Source organism: Lepisosteus oculatus, chromosome 9, assembly GCF_040954835.1.
Source record: "Lepisosteus oculatus isolate fLepOcu1 chromosome 9, fLepOcu1.hap2, whole genome shotgun sequence".
NCBI lineage: Eukaryota > Metazoa > Chordata > Actinopteri > Semionotiformes > Lepisosteidae > Lepisosteus > Lepisosteus oculatus.
The window spans coordinates 44,698,510-44,719,490 of NC_090704.1; the positions used below are offsets into that span (position 1 = coordinate 44,698,510).

The following is a 20,981-nucleotide window of genomic DNA, read 5'->3' on the forward strand; positions in this document are numbered from 1 at the left end:
GAGAGACTTGTGCGTTGATAAGTAGGGAGGAATTAGGAGGTGGTGCTGTCATGGGCTGTCAGCAGTAGTGTAGTGCCCATGTGACACTGGGGAGGTGTGAACTGTATTAAAGGGCAGAGAGATATCGCTGCCTGGGAAGGGAAGATAAGTGCCTGGAATGGGAGAATGATGCAGAAATGACTGTAGTTCACAGAAAAGAACACAAGACAAATTCCCAAAATACAGTTTTTGCAAACTTCATATCAGCATCTACAAATACTGCCGAAGCTTAGTCTTGTTACTAGGAATTTCAATCTATAATAGAAACGAGTTTCAATTCTTAAGTTATTCTTTTAACATTCCTATTAAAATAGAATTCTTTAAACGTGTTCCATTGCTAACAGTTCGTATTTTTGTTGTTTAAAAAGAGCCGGTCTGTCTAAAATTTTTCCGTCCTGTCTTTTTTTTGTGTGTGTGTGTGGGTGTGCAAGAAAGAGAGTAGCTAGAGACGTCTAGTTTTGAGGTGATCTAAGTACATTTAGGAATGCATTTTCTCTAGCACGTCGAGTGTTGAAGTCCGTGCACCAACTTTGCAGAGCAGGGAAACTGTGAAGTCGCTTTCCTACGTGTTGTTTTTATGAGCAGGGCTGAAGATGTTGAAGCGGGGTGGAAAACTCGCCCCGATTCCCCACAGGAAGCCAGAGCACCGCAGCACTGCTGTGAAGACGAAAGGAAGGGAAGCCACAGAGCTCGCTGCTGTCTTTTGCAGGTTTTGATTGGCTGCGCTGCAGGGCTTTTCACTAATCTCGCACTGGGACGCAGCCTCCAGCTGCACACTGGAGTTTTAACATTCGGCGTTTAAAATGGCCGAGCCTTCCCTGCTCTTTTCTTCAACCGTCCAGTAATTATCCAGCGTGGCTTCTACCCCTGCAGATTCCCATTCATTTTTAATTTCACTGCAGCATAGGTCCGTGTTACTAGAGTAAGTTTGGGTTTTTAAATAGTTGAGCCCCAGCTGAGAGGAGCCTTATGTGCTTTTCTCGACATCTGAAGGATGAAGCTTCTTTTAAAAGTGACCGTAGAGCAGATGAATGAACCGAGCCGGGCAGGCGAGAGTGGGATCGAACTCTGGAAGCGGTGGTCCTGTACCTGGCCGTGCGTGGGCGCCGAGTGGCGGGAGCGGGGCTGCGCCCGGAGCCCCTGGCGTCACGTGGTGCAGCTGCAGCCCCGGCATTGTGCAGGGCTGGCAGAGCGTGGGGAGAGATGGATGAGGGCACGTCTTGGTGCGATCTCGCTAAATGAGCACCGTTCCGCCCCGTCGCCCCTCTCTCGGCGCCGGCCTGGGAAAGTGAAATGGAGACTGATGGGCCTCCTCGGGCCGGCCCTCTCTCTCTCTCTCTCTCTCTCTCTCTCTCTCTCTCTCTGGCTGGACGGTACCTGCGCTGACCGCTCGGGCCGTAAACGTCTCACTCCGTCTTCTATACTTTTAATTAGCAGGAAGTAGTTTACATTTTGCAAAGCCCTTGAAGTCAAAGATTTTATCACATTTTTATATTGCCTAGTTTTACTCACCTGTTTGGAAAAGGGCTGTCACATAATATCAAGTTACAAAACCATGAATGTAATATATTCTTAATCGTACAGAATTGTTCGCTGTGTGCTTTTTCGCAGGTTAGGGGTGATTGGCGGCATTGTTTTATCTTAATAAATGTTACGCAAGGGATCACAGCCTCAGGGGCCATTACTGTTTGCTCCATTTTCTTTGCACGGTGTTCTTCAATGTTCTGAAACAGCCAGTAAAACTTCCTTCTTTGCAAGGCTAACAGCTTGGTCTCCCTGTCTCCTTGCCTTGCAGAGCTGCCCCACCAGAGCGGCCTGGGAGCCCAGTATGAGAATCCCCACTGGGGACCCCAGCCCACCAGTCGGAGCGAAGCCAACAGCAGCAGCTGGGATCAAGTGATCATCGACGAGCGTGACACCGAGGCGTGGCCTTCCATTTCCCGCGGCGACAGCCACGCCCCCCCAGAATGCACCACGGACACTGACTGTGCCACAGAGATTAGCAGCAGTAGCAGTAGTAGCAGCATGAGCATGGCCACGGGGGGCGGGCAGCAAGGCCACTTCCCCGCCCACCACCCCAGCAGCAAAACCAGCGCCAACCACTCGGGAAACATGGTTTCTGGCCAGGGCGGGGCCAGCCGCGGCTGGGGCTCTGGGCCCGCCCACTGCCCCTCCACCATTGGAGGAGAGGGGAAGACGGACAACCTGCCAGTGGGAGGGAGGGGCCAGCCCTGCTGGGGCTCCTCCAACTTTAACTTGAACCTAAACCCGAATGCCAACCCTGCTGCCTGGCCTGTGCTAGGGCATGAAGGCAACGGCATGGGGGGCGGTGGGCTGGGAGGTAATAACCCTCCTCCTGCCCCCAACCTCTGCAGCCCAGCAGGAGCTCCACCGGTTCAGGGCAACAGTGGCGGTGGCAATATGGGCAGCGCCAATGGAAACCTTGCAGGGGGTAACGGCAGCAATGCCTGGGGGAGTCTTCTCCCTCCTGACGCTACAGAGCCTCGCTCCTCCCCGTCCACGAATGTGTCTTTCAGCGTCGAACCTCAGAACCTTAACACTGATGGACCAAATAACACTAAACAGGAGCCTCTCAGCCCCATCCACGGCCTGCCCAGCTGGGGGACTGTACCCGTGGGCATGGGGTCGCTTGTTCAGCCTCCCACTGGAGCCTCACAGGTCAATGGAGAGGGGGGTTCATTGTGGGGCAATGGCGATGCCAAGTCAGCTGGCTCTAAGGATTCTGGTTGGGATTCGGGGCCAACGAGCGGCCCCGGCCTGCTCTCTGCTTGGGGCCGTTCCGGGAATGGAGGAGGAGGAGGAGGAGGAGCTGGGGGCACTGGTGCCTGGGGACGATCAGCTGGCGGCGACTGGGGCAAGCATTCCAGCGAGGCCAAAGGGTGGGAGTCGACCGGCACCCCCCCCCAGGAGCAGCTCAGCTCCTGGACTCGCACGGCCAACGCCCCCGCCAGCGAGGGCAGCAACGACAGCCTTGAGGGCCGGTCCCGCCGGAGGGAGAGGTCGTCCAGCGAGCAAGAGCCGGCCCCTCCCCTGCCCAGGCAAGACCTGGATCCCCGCGTGCTGTGCAACACCGGCTGGGGCCAGACCCCGGTTCGGCAGCACACGGTGTGGGAGACCGAGGAACCGCCGCGGCCCGACCGCAAGAACGACAACGGGACCGAAGCCTGGGGCTCATCCTCCGCTGCGTCCTCCTCGGCTGGACCCCAGCTGGCCAGCGGAGGCGCCAACGCAAACCCCGGCGCTGCTCAGATGTCGAACTCGGCCGGGAAGGGCGAAGGGTCCAGTTCCAGTTCCTCGGCCGCTTCGGGCTGGGGGAACCCTTCCCCGGTGCTCGTCACGCCCGCCCCCGGTCCACCCGGCTCTGGCTGGGGCGAGCAGCCCGGCAGCAAGAAAGCACCCAACGGCTCTGGGGGCTGGGGAGACCCCTCGCCCAGCGGCCCCAGTGCCAACCCCCCCAAGGGCGGGCTGTCCTGGGGTCCCGAGGAGAAATCCCCCAGCTGGGACGACCCCCCCGCCAAGGTCAAACCCCACAGCTGGGGCGAGGGGCCCAAGCCTTCCCACGGCTGGGGGGGCGGGGCTCCTAGTGGTAACGGGGGCGCGGGGGACTGGGGGGAGACCGGGGAGGGCAAGAAGAACGGCCCGACTGCCACCCCCTGGGAGGGGGAAGGCGGCTGGAAGGAAGGCCCACGGGGGTGGGGGAAGCCGGGGGCGAGCTGGGGGGAGACGCAGCGCAACAGCGCCCCCGTGCAGGGGTGGGGTGGCAAGCCCCAAGACGGCCCGGGCGGCGGCAGCATGGCCGGGGGGGGCGTGGGGTCTTGGGGGGGCGCGGGCTCTGTCAAGCAGAGCGGCTCGGGCTGGGGCGGGGGCGCGAAGCCCGAGGCGGGAGGGGAGCCTACCGGCTGGGAGGAGCCCTCCCCTCCCTCCATCCGCCGCAAGATGGAGATCGACGACGGTACCTCGGCTTGGGGCGACCCGAGCGCTTGCAACAAGGCTGTCAACATGTGGGACAGGAACAACCCCGTGATCCAGAGCAACCCCGCTCCCAGCAACAACAACAACAGCAGCAGCAGCAGCAACAGCAACAACAACAACCCCCCTGCCCCCAGCAACAACAACAACCACCACCACCACCACCACCACCACCACCACCCCCCGCACCACGGGGGCACCCCGGGCCAGAACCACAGCCACAGCCACACCGCCGCCAACAACGCCAACAACAACAGCACGCCCGAGACGGCAGCGCCTCACCAAGCAGGTGCCCCGCAGGGCCGGCCTCCCCTCGCTGGGCCAGGTGAGTGCCTGGCTGTTGCCCCCTCCTGTCGAGCAGGATTTAGGACCACTTTAATTTTGAGAGCACTGGGCCCTGGTAAAACAAACTCACCGCCTTATTTGTAAGTGTATAATTCCCTGTTGGTTTGCTCAAAGCGAGGCGTCTTATTTTGTGAACCGGAAACCCCGTGCTAACTCGTTGGAAAAGCTGAAGGGATCAGAATTTTTGTGCAGTGTGTGAGTCTTGCTCCCCATTTTTCAGCAGCAGCAGTCCCTCCTGACTGTACAGGCGTGTGCCTCCCTGCCCCTGCTGATCTTGTTTGCTTTGTTGAATCGATTGTTTGGGAGAGGAATCGGATCACCTGTTTATTGGGCTCTTTGTCGTGTTGATTAGAAGTGCTTGTGAGCCCTGCAGGAGCTCAGGCCCTGGAGGACGGTGTCCACCCTGGCTCGGGCGAATTAGTATTCAGGACTGGATCATACACCAGCTCGCGCTGCGCTGGAAAACTCCAGGGGAAGAAATCCCTTCTGTAATTGTGTTTCTGTACAGTTGCTAATTGATGACGTTCCTTGTAATTTTTTCCCCCATTTATGCATCTCCTGATACAGCCCTGACAGTGATTGCGTTTCATTCGTATCGGTGGTTTTGATGCCTCAAATTATTTTCTTGTGTTGTTTTGTAATTGATGCTAATCGCAGACTTGAATGGATTCTCACCCGGTCATGTATCACGGTGTTCAGAATATTCTGTGGGATGGTAATTACAGTGTACATGGCACTGAAATTATTCCTTCACCTGAGTGCAGTTTTATTTTCTGTGTGTAGGGGAGGGAGAAACGGTGCAGGCTTGTGAGTCAACTTGCACTGCTAAGCATTGGTGTATTCAATTTTTTAATGTGTCTGTTTTTGTTTTTTCGCTCCCCAAGAGTTGACCCCATCTTGAATATTCTGAGACACCCGCACGGTCTTTGGGGGTACCTACGAGCGTTAAAATATAGTACCCCTAGTGCTGTCTGAGATTGTTCGCAGCCGATGTAATTGGCTTCCAGAGCCGAGCAGTGAATGCAGACCTTGTAAAAAAAAAAACCAGGCAGTGCTGGAGGCTGTGGACTCCACACACAGCATCCACAGATGCTGACAAGACGCCCGCAGTCTTTCCCCTTGGGGACGCTGAGGGGTGTCTGATGGTTTAGGCACTTGGAAAGCCAGTGCGTCACGGCTGACGTTGTGACGTGCTGCCGGCACGCTTTCAAAGCCACACAGCCGTGATCAAAACAGCCAGTCCCCCATCTGTGTGCAGGTGCAGAGCTGGCCTGGAAGTGCAATGAGCACAGTTGGTTTCTGTCTTTGCTGGGGTTCCGTGTCAGAAACGGAGCTGTAGGAAGGGGCCATTAGCTGGGAATTCAACCAGACCGCAGCTGACAGGTTCCACGCAGTGGGCTCCATCTGAAACATCTTCAGAACATATCGAGGTTTTGGTTGATTTGAGATGCTTACTGTATAACAGCAACAAACCGGTCTTTGCAAACTGTTATAAGGGAAAAGGTTTTTTGGTTGCACCAGCAGGCACGAAGCCCATGGGATCCTTCAGTGATGCCCACCAAAATGGTCTAAGAAATGATACGACAGATACAGATGTGTAATGGGGGGGACCTGAATACTGGGAGGGTGAAAAAGCCAAGGAATGTTGTTTACAAACTCAGTAAAAATGGCAAATTACCAGAAAGTTTCATTTTCCTTTAAGGAAATCTGTAATTATAGGAAACTGCCATCTGCAAGTGGTTATGGGTGGCTGCACTGGAAAGGTCAGGCGCCCCCTGCTGTTAGTTGGAGTGTATAGCCCAAGCCAAGGAGGGATTAGACACCATGCATGGCGAGGGTTTGGCAGCCAACTGTTAGAGGCGGGCCAAGAATTAAATGGGCATTACAGCCGTTCATTTAGAGAAGGCTGGATCTCTCGAGTTGATTTTTAAAAGGTACTCCTGCTTCCTGTGGTGTGGGGGGGATGCAGATGAATTGGTTGAAATATACACTTGAATAAGGAATCTGTCCTCAAGCTTTAGTGGGTTTTAATTGTAAAACAATACAGTCCAAATTGCAAGGTAGCGACATAAGTTCATCAACAGGAATCGTGTCAGTAAGGTAGAGGAGAGATGTCCTGGGACAGTGGGAGCATGTGTCAGGGATGGGCAGAAGACTGGCTGTGTGTCGGGGAAGTGGTCCACTTGTGCTCCAGAGTGAAAATGGCACGCACAGAGCAGGACAGGGAGGCGTAGGTTTGATCGAATCTCTGGTGTGATGGAGCTGAAGTGTCCTCTCTCTCTCTCTCTCTCTCTCTGGCAGGCTGGGGAGAGCTGCCCAGCGTCCACTCCAAGTCCGAGCCCTCGTGGGGCGAGCCGGCCTCTGCTTCCCCGGCAGTGGACAACGGGACCTCGGCCTGGGGCAAGCCCCCGAGTGGCTGTGGGGGCTGGGGAGACACCTCCCCTGATCCTGCAGGGCACTACAGCAGGGGCAGCGTCCCCCCCGGATCAGCCCCCTGCAAGCCAGGTAACCCTTACTGCTCGGGGTTACTTACCTGCTCATGACAAACAGGGCCCACAGAGCTTCCAGACAGCTGTCTGGAATTGCTTCTATCCACAAGCAGTGAGACTGGCGAACACATTTAGCCATCCCCCTCGGACCACATCTACACCATCACCATCTACCTCTTTATGATTTCTGATCTGTTGCACATCTCCAGTCATTGTTTACACATCTGTATTGTTTACATTCAAACTGTCTACATGTTTACTTGCACATTGTCTATTGTTTGTTTGTATATTGTCTTGATGCACTGTTTGCACTTTGTCTTGTTTTTTCCACTTGTTTTACAATCGAGAGACTTTCTGTAAGTAAGAATTCCATTGTACCAGTACCGGTTACATATGGCAATAAAGTTCAAGTTCAAGTTCAAGCAGTCAAAAGACCATCTTGATCACTTCTGTTACTCATTTTATTTTGGAATGTGGGCTTAACTGGAAGTTTTCTACAGTAACGGTGTCAGGCACTGTTATTTGTCGAGGCTGTTTCTCTCGTAGTTTGAGGTGAATCACAGAAGAGTTGACCATCAAGCATTTTAGAAAACATTGAATGCTTCTGGCTGATTTGTTTAACAATACTGCCATCCAGTGGCACACAGGTGTTGTTGCAGACACTGAGCTATTAAATCACTATTAAATTAAACTGTAATTAAATCACAGTGTTTCACACACTGAGCTATTTTATCAGCATTGTGAAATAATCCCATTGGCACCATGAATAATATTTTGAGTTTTTTTCTCTGCCATGTGAAAAATATTTTCTTAACCGGTTTTCCGTACAAATAGTGTAGTAATTTGTTTGAGACAGATTTACATTTTGTTTCTAGGAATTACTCAGAGCAGTGCTTATTAAAAAGGAAAAAAAAATGGATCTTTTGCAACTGAAGATTGCCGAAGTTTACGTTACTCTTGTCGCATCACAGCCTCGCTGAAAGTTATTCTGTTTTTCTAGCCTCCAAATCTATGCAAGACGGTTGGGGAGGCAGCGCGGACGAGCTGAGCCTGTCTGCAGGGCAGTGGGAGCAGGAAGAGGGGGACATGTGGAACAGCACTGCCTCGCAGGAGAGCAACTCCTCCTGCAGCTCGTGGGGTAATGCGCCCAAGAAGGGACAGCAGAAGGTGAGAAACTGGGTAGTTAAGAAACAAGACACTCCTGAAAATAGCGAGTGCCTTAATCTGTGAAACATTTTAATGCAGCCAACCTAAAGTCAATTTGAGAACTCGCATGTGGCCATTGGAAAAAAACCTCGGCATTGGAGGGGGAGCTCTGCTCTATTGCTGGCAATGGCAGGACACAGAAATGCAGCACCAGTGACTTTCCTTCTCTCTCCTCTCCAGGCCATGAAGGCACTCAATAAGCAGGATGACGTGTGGCTCATGAGCCGCCTGATCAAACAGCTCACGGACATGGGCTTCCCGGTGAGTGAGCCTCCAGCGTGGATTTTCCGATCAGTGTGATGTCATAGAAGTCCTGCTTGTCCCAGTATAATGCCCTTACAGTACATGTTGATTTTTAGCTCTTAATTCTAGGTAGCATAACAATGTACATGCATGGTTGGGTTTTTGCATGCAGTTGGATTTTAGTCATTACACTATCTATGATGGCTGTAAAAGATAACACGGTGTAAAATATTTGTTACTCTGTTTTAATTAGCATATTGGGCCAATAATGATTAAAAGAACTGTGCTTGCTGTGTGCGTAATTCCTCTGGTGTTCAGCCTGACTCTGTGCCTTTAAAAGTTGTTAGTTAGTGCAGCCTGGTTAACGCACTCCTCTCTGTCCACAGCGAGATCCAGCAGAGGAAGCTCTGAAGAGCAGCAACATGAATCTGGATCAGGCAATGAGTAAGTATGAGCAGGTCTTGGCAGTCACTGACCCAACTGCTTCTTAATAGCTAATAGGACTGTGAGACTTGTCTGGGTGGGTGGCTGGCCGACTGCAGCTACAGCATGTCAGAGCATTCATTCACTTCTCACATGGAGGGGCTGAACTGGTCAAGAGCTGTAGACATAGGGCAACGCAAACATCAGATTGTGTTCCTACAGGCACGTGGGTCTTGCGTGTTTCATTTACGTTAAATCTCATAGGGCTGACATCCTGGAAATAATGTTTAATTTAACCAATTAAGGAAACAGCAGAGGCCAATGAGTATCTTATAGATAATAAATCCATTAACAGGCAGAACAGTCTTTTTTTCTCTTGGAACTTTTAAATCTTCCCCTCCGATACATTCACGCTAGATTTTAGTATGTCAGAAAATGGGACTGAAATGTTAACTTGCTCTTCCAGGCGCTCTGTTGGAAAAGAAGACTGAATTGGACAAGCGGGGGATGGGAATATCTGAGTACAACAACGGTATGGTCACCAAACCGCTGGGCTGTCGGCCCCCGACGATCTCCAAAGAGTCTTCCTCTGACCGGCCCTCCTTCCTGGACAAGGTACGATGGGGTCGGCACGATGGGCTGGGCTATCGAGGGCCTCATTTGTTTTCATGTGAAACTACTGGCAGAGATGTCAGATGTAGAGAATCCAGATCTTTCATCCAGCTGGTGCTCGAGGCGCTTCCTCCATCTGCCCAGGAGGTGGCAGCACTTGAACAGAGCTGCCACCAACCCAGCCGCTGTGACAGAAGCAGCCTCTGTTCTTTGTGAGGTGTTGTACGCAGTGGTTTGAGTAACTGGTATGCTCATGCGCTGAAAAGAAACGAGTAACTAGCTCGTGAGACAAATAGGTGTGTCTCCACTAGTTTTCATCACCTGCTAAAGCAAGGTGATCCAGCCATGATGATAAGTCTCATTTGTTCCGATCTTGGAAACGGTGGCACAAAGATCTGCGAGTGCGCTCACTCCTGGGAGAGGGGCACCCTACAGGGAACCACAGAAAAGCTGCGTGAGAGGAGCCAGACCGTTTCGTGTCCCTGGGTGCTGAGGAGCCTGACTGGCAATGGCAGCATGCTCTGTTTCTTTTTTGCACCCAGGATGGCAGCCTGGTGGAAGACGCCCCAACCTCACCGTTTTTGCCTTCTCCCAGCCTGAAGCTCCCCCTGTCCAGCAGTGCCCTCCCCAACCAGGCCCTGGGGGGGGTTTCCACGGGGCTGGCCATGCAAAACTTGAACTCCAACAGACAGGTGGGCACCCCTAGGTTGGTGGGTGTGTGTGTGAACTGGGTTTTAGGGGCCCAAACTGGGCCCCCGGGTGCTATTACACAGCTGTACACATTCATATATCCTAATTTTTATGAAACCGCTGCAGGGGATATGAAGGACTATGGATTGATTGGAGTTGTATTTAAAATGTATGCAGTTGGATGAGAATCGTGCAGTTTTTTTCAGTTCTCTGACAACGTGACTGATGCCAATTGCATGTGATACATGTACTGTTACAGTGGGTCTTGGTGGAGCTTTGTGTCGACTCAAAAACGACAAGGAAAAAACTCTTAGATTGGGGACTTGATATTTGTGGCATCACAGTTCGCTTTTAGAATCCAGTGTGTGAAAGACGAATGATCATGACAAAGCCTCTGATACGCCTTGAAAGTGAGCAGTTGGAAAAGTAAAATCAATGCTTTAAAATGTACCTTAACCCCTCCATCCCTTCTTTGTTCCTGATGATTATTCATTCATTTATCTCTATCACGATAATCCTGCTAGGAGAGACTCAATGAGATGAGATCGTTTCGTTTCCATGAGCGTCCCAGGAATGCAGCCAACACAGAGGACCTTACAAAGTTACAGCACTCCATCCAAGTAATGCATTCTGAAATCCCAGTTACTACACACCTACTGTAGCAGTACAAGACCAGAAGTGGAGCTCTGTGGGCTGGTGACACTCTCTCCTGATCTTGGCATATACTGGCTACGTTTCCAAGTTGATGATGGAACAAGTTACAGGTTTGAAAGTTGTAAAATTAGCCCTATTCCCCCTGTCTCTAGCCACAGAGGGGTCCCCTATAAAGCCCGCAATAGCTCTCAAGGTTCAGGAGAAAGAGTCACTGGCCAGGATACTCCTAAGCAGAGTAGGCTCTTTCTAATCTGGTTTTGATTTGCATACTTTGTTTAGCCTTTTCCTATGTTTGCATTTTGTTCTTGTTCTTGCTCTTTTTTGTACTTGTCATTTAATGGGAATCTTTCATCTGGACTCAAGCTTTCGCATTAAATTTTATATTCAATAGAAGGCCTAAAAACAAGTAGATGATGGGTAGAATATGAATAGACTTGGATTTTTATTGCAGTTGCAGAGAAGCTGATCAGATTTCATTCTGCACAGATTTACTGGAAATCACTCATGCAGCAAGGTGCAACTTTGGCTTATGTCAAACGGGCACCGGTGTTTCAGTACAAATGTTTCAGAAGCTCTAAAACCAAGCCACCAAGCTCAAAAGAAAATGCTCTGCTGGGTAGGAATGTAAAGTCTTGGCACAGAGGATGTACCGCTGTGACAAACCACCAAGCACAAAATGAAGCTGATGGCTTATAATAATGTAATAATAATGTTTCTTTATTAGCCCTATACAATTTCTTGCATTAGGAATTCGTCTTTTCGCATACCCCAGCTTTTTCTCCAAGGAGACACAGACACACAGACAGTCGAGCAGTGTCTGGTGCCCGTGGGCAGGGAGGATGCTTGCTGCGGATGTGTCAGGAAGTTGGGGAATCCCTCCATTTGTTTCCTTGACAACGTGGGGAGAGCTCTTGTGGTCTGTGCTCTTGCAGTACCAGCAAAAGGCAGCTTGGCCCAGGGGCCGCCCCCCCTGCCCTTGAATGAGGGCCGGGTAGCGGGCGAGCGTGTGATTTCCGCAGGAGGCCTGTGTGGGCCGGGGGGCCCCCAGAGGAGCGGGCGTTGCCCACCTCGAGGCCTCCTCCCTTCTTTTGTTTCTGAGTGGTTCACCGATCTGACCCCGCCTTCGAATAAACATGTTGCTTTAGATGACAGGTGTCCCGTTCGCCCGCTCCAGGGGGGGGGGGCGCGTCTTATTTTGCTCTTTTGCACCGTGAACTCTTATTCTGACGCGGCCTCGGGGGGCGGCGACGGCAGTCCACGGGTTCGCTCCTTCGCGGCGCTGCTCTCGGGGGGGGTGTCACCGCTGCCCGGGGGCAGGCGGTTCCGGGGGCCTAGCGGAGAGGAGGATGAGGAGGATGATGATGCTTTGAAACGCCGTTGATTTTAAGCCGTACGTGGAAGCAGACGGGGGCTCCGGTGTCCCGGGCCCCTCCCTCTCTGCCCAGCTCTCCTCTGACTCCCCCCCGCTCCCCCCCCCAGATGCAGAGCGGAGTGTTCAGCAGTAGTGGAGCAGCACAAACCAGGGCCATTCAGCAGCCACAGCCTCCCCTCCAACAGCCATCAGTGCCACCTCTCAGCTCCTCCCAGCCTAGTCTTCGCGCTCAAGTGCCTCAGTTTCTCTCCCCTCAGGTGAGCGGAGCCGTCTCCTGGCCCGCCTAATGGGCAACTTTTATTTATCTGTTTTTGTTTTTCTGCCTCTCGAGTCTATTCCCCCCCCCCCCTTACGTTGATCAGACCTTGAACTGGATTTAAAAAAAAAAACTCCTGTAAAATTCCAGTTCCGTGAATATAACGACCTTCTTTCACTGCTACGTCTCCGTCGTGATCACGTAGTTCGTGATACAGACCCGTGTCCTGCCAGGGCGTGCGCAGTGTCGCAGGGAGGGCTGCTCAATACTCCTTTGTCTCTCCGTTTCCAGGTTCAAGCACAGCTCTTGCAGTTTGCAGCAAAAAACATTGGTCTGAACCCTGCACTTTTAACCTCGCCAATGAACCCTCAACACATGACCCTGTTGAACCAACTCTACCAGCTGCAGCTGGTGAGTAGCTGGAGGCCTGAACTCCAGGTAACCTGGGGTGCAAGAGCATCGTGCTTGAGCAGGAAGTACACCGAGCTCGCATACAGCGGGGCTGTGCTGCTGCGAGATTCTCCTTCTGTTGGGGACAGGGGCCTGCTTTGAAAGCTCTGAGTAAGCTGTCGGACACATACAGGTTTATCAGTTCAGAAAAACATCTTTTCTGCACGTTTGTTTTGCATTTGGCGTGCTCCAGCTGTGGCACACTCTGCAGTATTAATACTGATGGTTTTGGCCTCGTTCACTGTCAAGTAATTCATGGTAGTGTTGTGTCCAATAACCAGAAAAGGGCTAGGAAATGAATCCAGGTGACAAATTAGACAATAGAAGTGTCTTCATTTACAGCAGTACTCCACGTGTTCCAAGTGGAATGGTGCCTTTGTATAGCTGCTTTGGAAGTGCATGTGAATTACCGGAGGAGGCCGGGATGCCAGTGTTTCTCATTCCCTGCTCTGTTGTCTGCGCCCCTCGCCCACTCTCTCTACCCACAGGCTTACCAGCGTTTACAAATCCAGCAGCAGATGTTGCAGGCCCAGCGTAACGTGTCCGGCCCCATCAGACAACAAGAGCAGCAAGTGAGTGCCGATTTGAACCCGGTTCTCCCCCGAGGGGGGTGCTGTGGCAAGTGGTTTATCTCAGCTTAAACACTCTGTTCTCTGCTATTCTTTAAACAAAGAGTGTTCGTTATGGACACCTGTTTTTTTTGAGCTGGGGAGTTGCATCAGTGAGTGTGCAACAAAGGAACACAATAGGATGTTAGAGTAAACCAGCGTTGTTAACCAACTTGACTTGTAATATCACTCATCCATAGCAGACATCCAGATAATAAGATTTTTGCAAGGGCAAAATAACTGAATCTGACTGAACGAACTTTTCCCTTGTTGTACACTTCGCGTGACCACGACCTGTGACGATTTTTCGAATTTTTTTGGTTTTTCTTGGTTTCTGCCGGCAAAGTTTTGCTACCATAGAAGTGTTGGTTTTTTTTCTTTTTTTTTCATGCTATGGCATAAAACTGTGGTTTCCTTTCCTTCTTCCCCTTTTCCCAGCTGAAAACAACTTGCACGTTTCTTTGCGTGACTTGGCTAGATTCATTGTTGGAGATAAAGCTGTTGATGTTCTCACAGTTTAAAAAAAACCCTCATCTCGTGGGATTTCTGTGGTGTACTTTCATCGGAGTTAATTTCTGACTTCAGCTTGGGTCTCCAAGGCTAAGTGGAAAAAGTCACAGGATAGTTCTTCTTCTGTCTCTTTAGTCCATGTTGATTTTGATGAGCCAGTGGACATTTTGCATAGTTTTCTTGGCTTTTAGCAATGGAGGGTGAATTAAAAGGTAGTGTAATTAAAAAACAGGAAAGTCTCCGCTGCAGTCATTTGTAATATGTTTTCACCTCTCTTATCAAAAATCATTGAGGTAGATCAGTTCTGCAAACCTAAGACGTATAACTATAAAAGAAGATAAATTGTATATTTTGCCGTAAAATTAAGAATACATGAAAAATTGTACTTTTTATGTTTACATTAGAATACCTGGGTTTGATGAAACAAAATAGTTGTACTTAATGTCCCTGTGCTTAAGTTGTTTTTTGATTATTTACTTTCTAAAAAGACCTGGTGTATCTCTCACCCCAGGTCTAGACTTTCATTGCATGTGAGTTGTGTTTAAAATTAAGATACTTCAAAGCCGGGTGTAATTGCAAACTTCTTGCTTGAAGGATCCAGGCTTAAGAAGTGGTGGTGTTGTATTTTTCCAGGTTGCACGTACAATCAATAACATGCAGCAGCAAATCCAACAGCACCAGCGACAGCTGGCCCAGGCCCTGCTTATGAAGCAGCAGCAGCAGCCTCCTCCTCATCCTGGCCTGCACCCCGGTGCTGGCAAATCAGCCCTGGACAGCTTCCCACCCCACCCCCAGGCCCCAGGCCTAGCTGACCTGCAGACCAAAGAGCAGCAGTCTTCTCCCAACTCCTACTCTCCTTACCCCCTCGGTAAGTGTGCTTAGCAGACAATCCTGCTTGACTGTTTAGAGCTCTGGCACCTTTTTAAAGGTAGTTTGGGGATTTTACTTCTGGGGGGGGGGGGGGGACAAAGTCCTCAAACCCCAGTTGGAATTCTGACGTTTGTGTGTGTTCCCCCCCCCACCATGTGCCGTCTCGTTCAGCTGGGCTGAATCCAAACATGAATGTAAGCAGCATAGACGTGAGTGGTGGTCTGTCCATGAAGGACACCTCTCAGTCTCAGTCCCGCCTGCCACAGTGGACGCACCCCAATTCCATGGAGAACCTCTCTGGCAACTCCTCGCCGCTGGAGCAAAACCTCAGCAAGCACGGTAAGCAGAGGGCCGCAGCGGGTGGAGTAACTGGAACACGGCAGGCTCAGATCCCAGCTGAGACACGGCTGCTGTACTCTTCAGTAGGACACCTCACCCAGACAGCTCCAGTCAGATACCCAGCTGGGCGAGGGGCTGCAAATGTGAGACTCTGTGGGTCAAGACATCAGCCAGATTAGTTAGGAAAGCCACCAACAAATTCCAGTGAACATCTTATAAAGGCATCTTCAGTCGCTGGCAAAACAATTGCAAGAACATAAGATTGTAAGGTATCAAAGGCACTTGTAACCCAGTTGGTTGCTATTAGCATGATGATCTGTGTTGAATATCCAGCTGTTTTCTAAGGGAACCAGGGCACTAGCTTCAACAGCATGTCCGAGTAGCTTGTTCCAGACTCCCACAACCCTCAGATGCAAGGAAGGCCGTTCATCTCTCCCGTGTCATGTTTGCATGCTTTAGTTGTAATCCAGAATAGAAACAAAGTGAACTGAACTCTTTCATCCCTCATGTTGTTCAGGTCAGTGCAGGTTGTCTTGCAGAAATCTGCTTCAGGTGCTCTGAGTAGGACAGCCTTTATTATAGTTGTTGCTCTGAACCACAGCCAGTTCATTTGCGTTTTCTGGCAAAATGTCTTGGTACATATTATAGTGTACATCCAAATCTGTATGCTTTAAAAAACTGTCCCACCTTTTTTCTGTTTTATGTGTTTTTACAGACTAAATTGTTTATCGTAAGTATGTGGGTGGAGAATCTGCAGCTTTACTCTGCTCTGACTTGATTGCATTTATAGGTCAAAGGTTGCTTTTCAAGGCAAATGTATGTATGAAGCCATATCCCAAAAGAGGAAGTGAAGCAATACGGTTTTTCTTCTTCACCCTCTGCTTCTGAATAGCCGCTCCGTCCCACTGAGTTGCACACTTCTGCCATTTTCTTTCTTTCCCCTTCTTCAGCACAGTCAGCCTGTCTGTCCACTCTTTGGCCTTTTTCCTCCTGGTGGGCTGTGAATGGATTTAAGAATGTTGACCATGATTGTGCTGAGTTACCAGTTCTGCAGACAGCTGCCGCTCTGGTTCCTTTTGTGTTATGATGATATAATCTGTGAGGCTGTCCTGTTTAGGGGCTTTTTTCTCTTTCAACCCTTTTTTTAATTAGCCACCAATTAGATTTCTGTAGGATTGGTAGGATCATGAACTGGCCAAAGGTGCTCAGTTTTACTGTTCCATTGTCCTAGCTCACTGTTCGCAAAGGGTGCCTCCTGGAAATGAACCCCATTAGAAAACAGGAGTGTGGGTGTGTGCTGATTCTTATTTCATTCAGTGAGCGTGTAGCCGCCCTGGATTGCTCTGTGTGGATCCTTGTGGTGGACGTGTTCCTCAGGGAGCCGGAGAAGTGACTCCTGTTGCCTGTGTTTCCAGGTGCTATCCCTGCAGGTCCCAGTCTCGGCCCCCCAGGGAAGCCCCCCATGGAAGACTCCTACAGCCCCTACAATCTCATCCCCAGCTCCGAGTCTCCAGCCAGCCCCCTCGTGGCCCCAGACAGCTGGACACAGGGCAAAGCTAGCAATGACAAAATCTCCAACGGCACCAACATCAACTGGCCACCAGGTTTGTGAAAGAAAAGCAAGAGCCCGTTTTGTTCGAGAGAACTCCTTCCCCGATGTCTTTGTTTTAACCTATACAGTTTAGAGGAATTCCACACAATTTGTCCATTCCACAACGATCTAAACTTGTGCTGTCCCCATTTTGAAGAATTGGAATCCATGAATGTGCTTGGACATTTTTGTGTTTGTCTTTGAAAGCCCACGTCTACCTTTGTCGATTCACATCAAGAAATGCCTTTGCTTTTGCATGAGGGGCAATATTTTTTTCTCCCATTTGGCTGTTCTGGTTCTTCTTATCCCCCTCGCTTAAAATGCTTAACAGTTCAATTTTTACAAGAGAAATTTTCAATAGTCACCTCAGTTTTTCTCTTTTTTTTCATTAGATAGAGAACTCAAAGTATATAGTCAGTCTAGAAAAAGCATAGTCTAGCTGGAGACAGAAACAGTGCTGAATGTCTGATTGTGTCAAGAAAATTGTTCCAGGTCTTGATAGGCATTTGATACTTGATACCTGAATTTAGTTTGAAGCTAAAAACGTCAATCTGGGAAGTAACTGGGTGATGTCTTAGTTTGTGGACTTAACGATAAATGAGTTTCTGAAGCTGTCATTTCGGATACGTTTCAGAGTTTTGCCCAGGAGTGCCCTGGAAAGGACTGCAAAATATTGACCCGGAAACTGATCCCAATGTGACTCCAGGAAGTGTTCCCAGTGGCCCTACCATCAACACCAATATCCAGGATGTGAATCGTTACCTGCTCAGAGACAGGAGCGGAGGTAGGGAGTGAGAGGACTGGCTAGGACTCAGTGTGTCCCAGAGTGGAGAAAGTGCAGTGTTTTAGTCAGCACTCAGCTCAAAGTACCATGTTCTGTACATGCACTGTTCATAAATGCAGTGTACATGAGGAAGCCTAGTCAACTGTTTTAGTGTATAGCTTTCTAAACTTATTCTTTACATGCTTAGGAAGATTTTGCGAAGGCTGAACATTTTCTGAAAGATCCTTTTTTGCAGTAAGAGAGTCTGTTTGAATAGAAGCTGTAGGTACCATTGAAACCCATGAAAAATGTCAGAAGCTTCCTTCAGACCTAGACAACAAATTCAAGTAATTTGTCTGTTTATACTTTATTTTCCTTCAGATGCACTTAATCTGCACTCAAGACTCAATGTATTTGGAAGTCGAGCCTTTGGTTGCCTGAAATTTCTGTGTGGGGCTTAATATGTTAAAAGGTTGCTGAACAAGTGCCTACTGTATGAAGTAGAGCAACATAAAAACTAGTTTGTAGGACAAAAGCTACTAAACAATTCATGCCTATTGAGTAAATTTGTTATTTGAAAAGATAGCTAATCTACTGTGGAAGGATGGATAAAAAGAGAAACTCATTCATAAAGGTGACGTCAAAAAACATTCAGAAAACGACAAAGCATTATTTTCCCTATTCTGGCTGGCTGACAAAATTATATTTTTTGTTAAATGCATTTAAATGCTTGATTTGATTATTGATTACAAAATGCACTATCGTAATTAATAGCTTTCTAACTCTTGTGTCTCTGTGTTTCTGAATACATTCTTATTGTTATACATTGCAGTAGATTCATTGTGTGGCAGATTTCCACTGGTCTGAGGCACCACTTTAGCAAGGGGATGGTGTTTGCCATTAGCTTCCTTTTTTTCCATTTATTTTGTTTTTCTTCTTGGGTGGCACGGCGCCTTGCGGTGCTAGGCCCCCGGGTTCAGTTCCTGACCTGGGATTCTATCTGGAGTGGAGTTTGTATGATCTCCCTGTGTTCGCTCTGGTTTCCTCCCACAATACTACCAGTCCAAAAACTTACTAGCAGCTTAATTGGCTTCTGCGAAAGTTGGCCCTAGGTGTGAGTGTGTGCGTGTCTGTGTTGGCGTCTGTGTGTCTGCCCTGAGATGGACGGGTGTCCGGTCCAGGGTGAATCCTGCCTTGCGCCCGTGGCTCGCCGGGATAGGCTCCGTCTCCCCCCGCAGCCCTGAGTTTGAAAAAGCGGGTGGGAAAATTGGTGGATTTTCCTTTTCCTCTAATGCTGTTGACCATTTTGGTGTCACATGGCACAGGACCTCGCCTGTCCTGATCTGCCGTCTCTGATGGTTTAACACGAAAGTCATGAAAGTAACGGTCAAGAGCTGTTTTGACTCCCAAGAGTTGTGGAAGTCCCAAGTTGAGCTAGGAAACCTCCATGATATTCCTCACCTGACCGTGCAGCTTCCCTGGGACAGGGGATGCCACGCTGCAGACACGTCAGATGATGTCAATCCTTGGCCCCCTTGCTACAGTCTCTCTCTTCTTTTTCATTTTCACGTATATCATAGGCTCGTCCCCACCACCCTCTCAGAATGGTGCGCTGCCTTCTTCCGACGCCTGGCCTGTCAGTGCCCACACTAGCTCTTTCAGTTTGTCACCTTCGGCTACTGACTCCGCAGGTACCGACCCCTGCCCCAGCTCCTGCCCGCTCCCCTGACCTCTGACCCCCTGTTTCCAGTCCCGAGTGCACGCAGACTCGCTGCTCCTTAGCACCAGTGTCGTCGTGTGACGCCGTCCAGTCTGGCACCTTCGTAACCCTCCACTTCCACAAGTAGCTCAGTCCGTTTCCCAATAGAATGCTTATGCTGAGAACCAAAATTCTGGTTCAGTTTTTATATAATTGGACTTTAAAGGAACATTTTGACATGGGTTGTGTTTTGCTTGTGTAGCTCAGTATTCTCTTTGTGAAGCCCTTCATCTCACAGTTTGTGACATGAAGGGGTTTGAACTGGTTGGGATGTGAATGTGTGACGCTGAGAGAAGATGAATGAGTTGTCTTTACCCTTCACCTCTTCCCACCCCTTATTCTCACCCCCTCTGCTTTGGGTTGACATTTAAGCCCCCGGATGTAGGCTGCAGCAGTGCAGTCCCTCTCCGAGATGCTTCCTCTTGACGCGTCTTTCACAATACAAGCTCCTTCACACGCATGGGGGCCCCAGGGTAGCCAAGTTTCCTTACTCTTCAGCCTGCTGCAACTTGGCAGAGTCTTGCTGAGCCAAGCCAGAACATCCCAGGAAGGTTAAAAAGTGACAGCTAGCCTCGGCAATGTTTTGGATAAGACTGGGAGAAGTACGCTGTGCTTGTGCATTTGAAAGTCCATCTTGAGGTCCGGTGGATTCCTTATTAAGCGGACATGTGTTCTCTCGACTGCTTTGACTAATTACTGCACCTTGATTTAATACGGAGGGTCTGCATGTCAATGGCAGGGCGGTTTTCTGTGCGCGCCTGCGCCCTGGCGACGGACGAACTGCAGCCACTGTTTGTGAGCGGTCTGGCCCGGGGTGTGTCACCTGGCTCACAGCCATCTTTCTCCCCTCCCAGGTAAACTCTCAGACATGAAGTCCACTTGGTCGCCAGGCCCCATCTCCCACACCCAGGCCTCCCTGTCGCATGAGCTGTGGAAAGTGCCGCAGGGCCCCCGAAACACTACAGCCCCCACCCGGCCCCCGCCCGGCCTGACCAACACCAAGCTGTCCTCCACCTGGAGTGGCAGCGCCCTGGGCCTGGTGCCAGGCTGGAGCAGCTCTTACTCTTCTGGTAGGTGCCCCTGACCTGTTCCTGACGCCCCACTTCCACCCGCAGGACTCACGGGTGGGGTGGTGGTCAGGCGTACACGGGTCACTCTTCTGTGTGTAGCAGGAAATTGGCGTTTAGGATGGTTATTCACGAGACAGACTTGTGGTGGCTTTATGGCAAGCGGCCCAACTTATGAGCTGCGAAAGCTCCCCGTTCTTCAGTGTCTACAAAGTGATCAATTCAGCGTACGCTGCTCTCTGCAGGAGCTTGCCACGCACGTGTCTCCAACAGCGCTGTGCCTCTCAAAGAAGCTCAAAGACCTGCGTGGTTTCATAAGAACACACCGTTACACCCATGAAAGGTTCACTTCTGTGGCTGAAAGGTTTGATAATGTGATGTGTACTCGTAGAAATCAAACACTGTTTTGCTCTTGGTGCACACCCTGTGGCTTTTTTACCGATTAACTGAAATTCTGAGGTTTAGCTGAAGGCGCCTGTAAGCCTGTCGGAATGTGTTCTCATTTCTCTACTTTTCTTTTGTGTAAGTTGAATCACAGTTTATGCTCTGTATGAACCGCCTCGACGCTGTCAGGATTTGAAAGTGGTGTCTGTAGAGGACGTTCGTTAACTCTGCATCTGGGCTTCTGGCCTGACGGGCCTGCAGAATCATGTTAAAAGACTTCATTAGATTTCAGAATCAAGGTCACCGCTGGCCAGAGTTTGT

The 20,981-nt window shown here is 50.1% G+C and overlaps 1 protein-coding gene across 11 annotated transcripts in view; it reads left to right on the top strand.

The window, feature by feature from the left end:
* tnrc6c1 (trinucleotide repeat containing adaptor 6C1) overlaps positions 1 to 20,981 on the top strand; it is a 69,348-nt gene that overhangs the window by 38,362 nt on the left and 10,005 nt on the right. For 8 of the 11 annotated variants that reach the window (XM_015356198.2, XM_015356192.2, XM_069194595.1 and 5 more), the window contains 17 exons: positions 1,835 to 4,354; positions 6,676 to 6,879; positions 7,864 to 8,030; positions 8,250 to 8,330; positions 8,699 to 8,756; positions 9,202 to 9,350; positions 9,890 to 10,039; positions 10,562 to 10,657; positions 12,171 to 12,320; positions 12,611 to 12,730; positions 13,258 to 13,341; positions 14,521 to 14,755; positions 14,929 to 15,096; positions 16,512 to 16,700; positions 17,322 to 17,471; positions 19,031 to 19,141; positions 20,064 to 20,279. In XM_015356198.2, coding sequence (XP_015211684.2) covers positions 1,835 to 4,354; positions 6,676 to 6,879; positions 7,864 to 8,030; positions 8,250 to 8,330; positions 8,699 to 8,756; positions 9,202 to 9,350; positions 9,890 to 10,039; positions 10,562 to 10,657; positions 12,171 to 12,320; positions 12,611 to 12,730; positions 13,258 to 13,341; positions 14,521 to 14,755; positions 14,929 to 15,096; positions 16,512 to 16,700; positions 17,322 to 17,471; positions 19,031 to 19,141; positions 20,064 to 20,279 — 4,848 coding nt within the window. The remainder of the gene's footprint in view (positions 1 to 1,834; positions 4,355 to 6,675; positions 6,880 to 7,863; positions 8,031 to 8,249; positions 8,331 to 8,698; positions 8,757 to 9,201; positions 9,351 to 9,889; positions 10,040 to 10,561; positions 10,658 to 12,170; positions 12,321 to 12,610; positions 12,731 to 13,257; positions 13,342 to 14,520; positions 14,756 to 14,928; positions 15,097 to 16,511; positions 16,701 to 17,321; positions 17,472 to 19,030; positions 19,142 to 20,063; positions 20,280 to 20,981) is intronic. The other 3 variants (XM_069194596.1, XM_069194598.1, XM_069194597.1) reach the window with 3 other exon arrangements.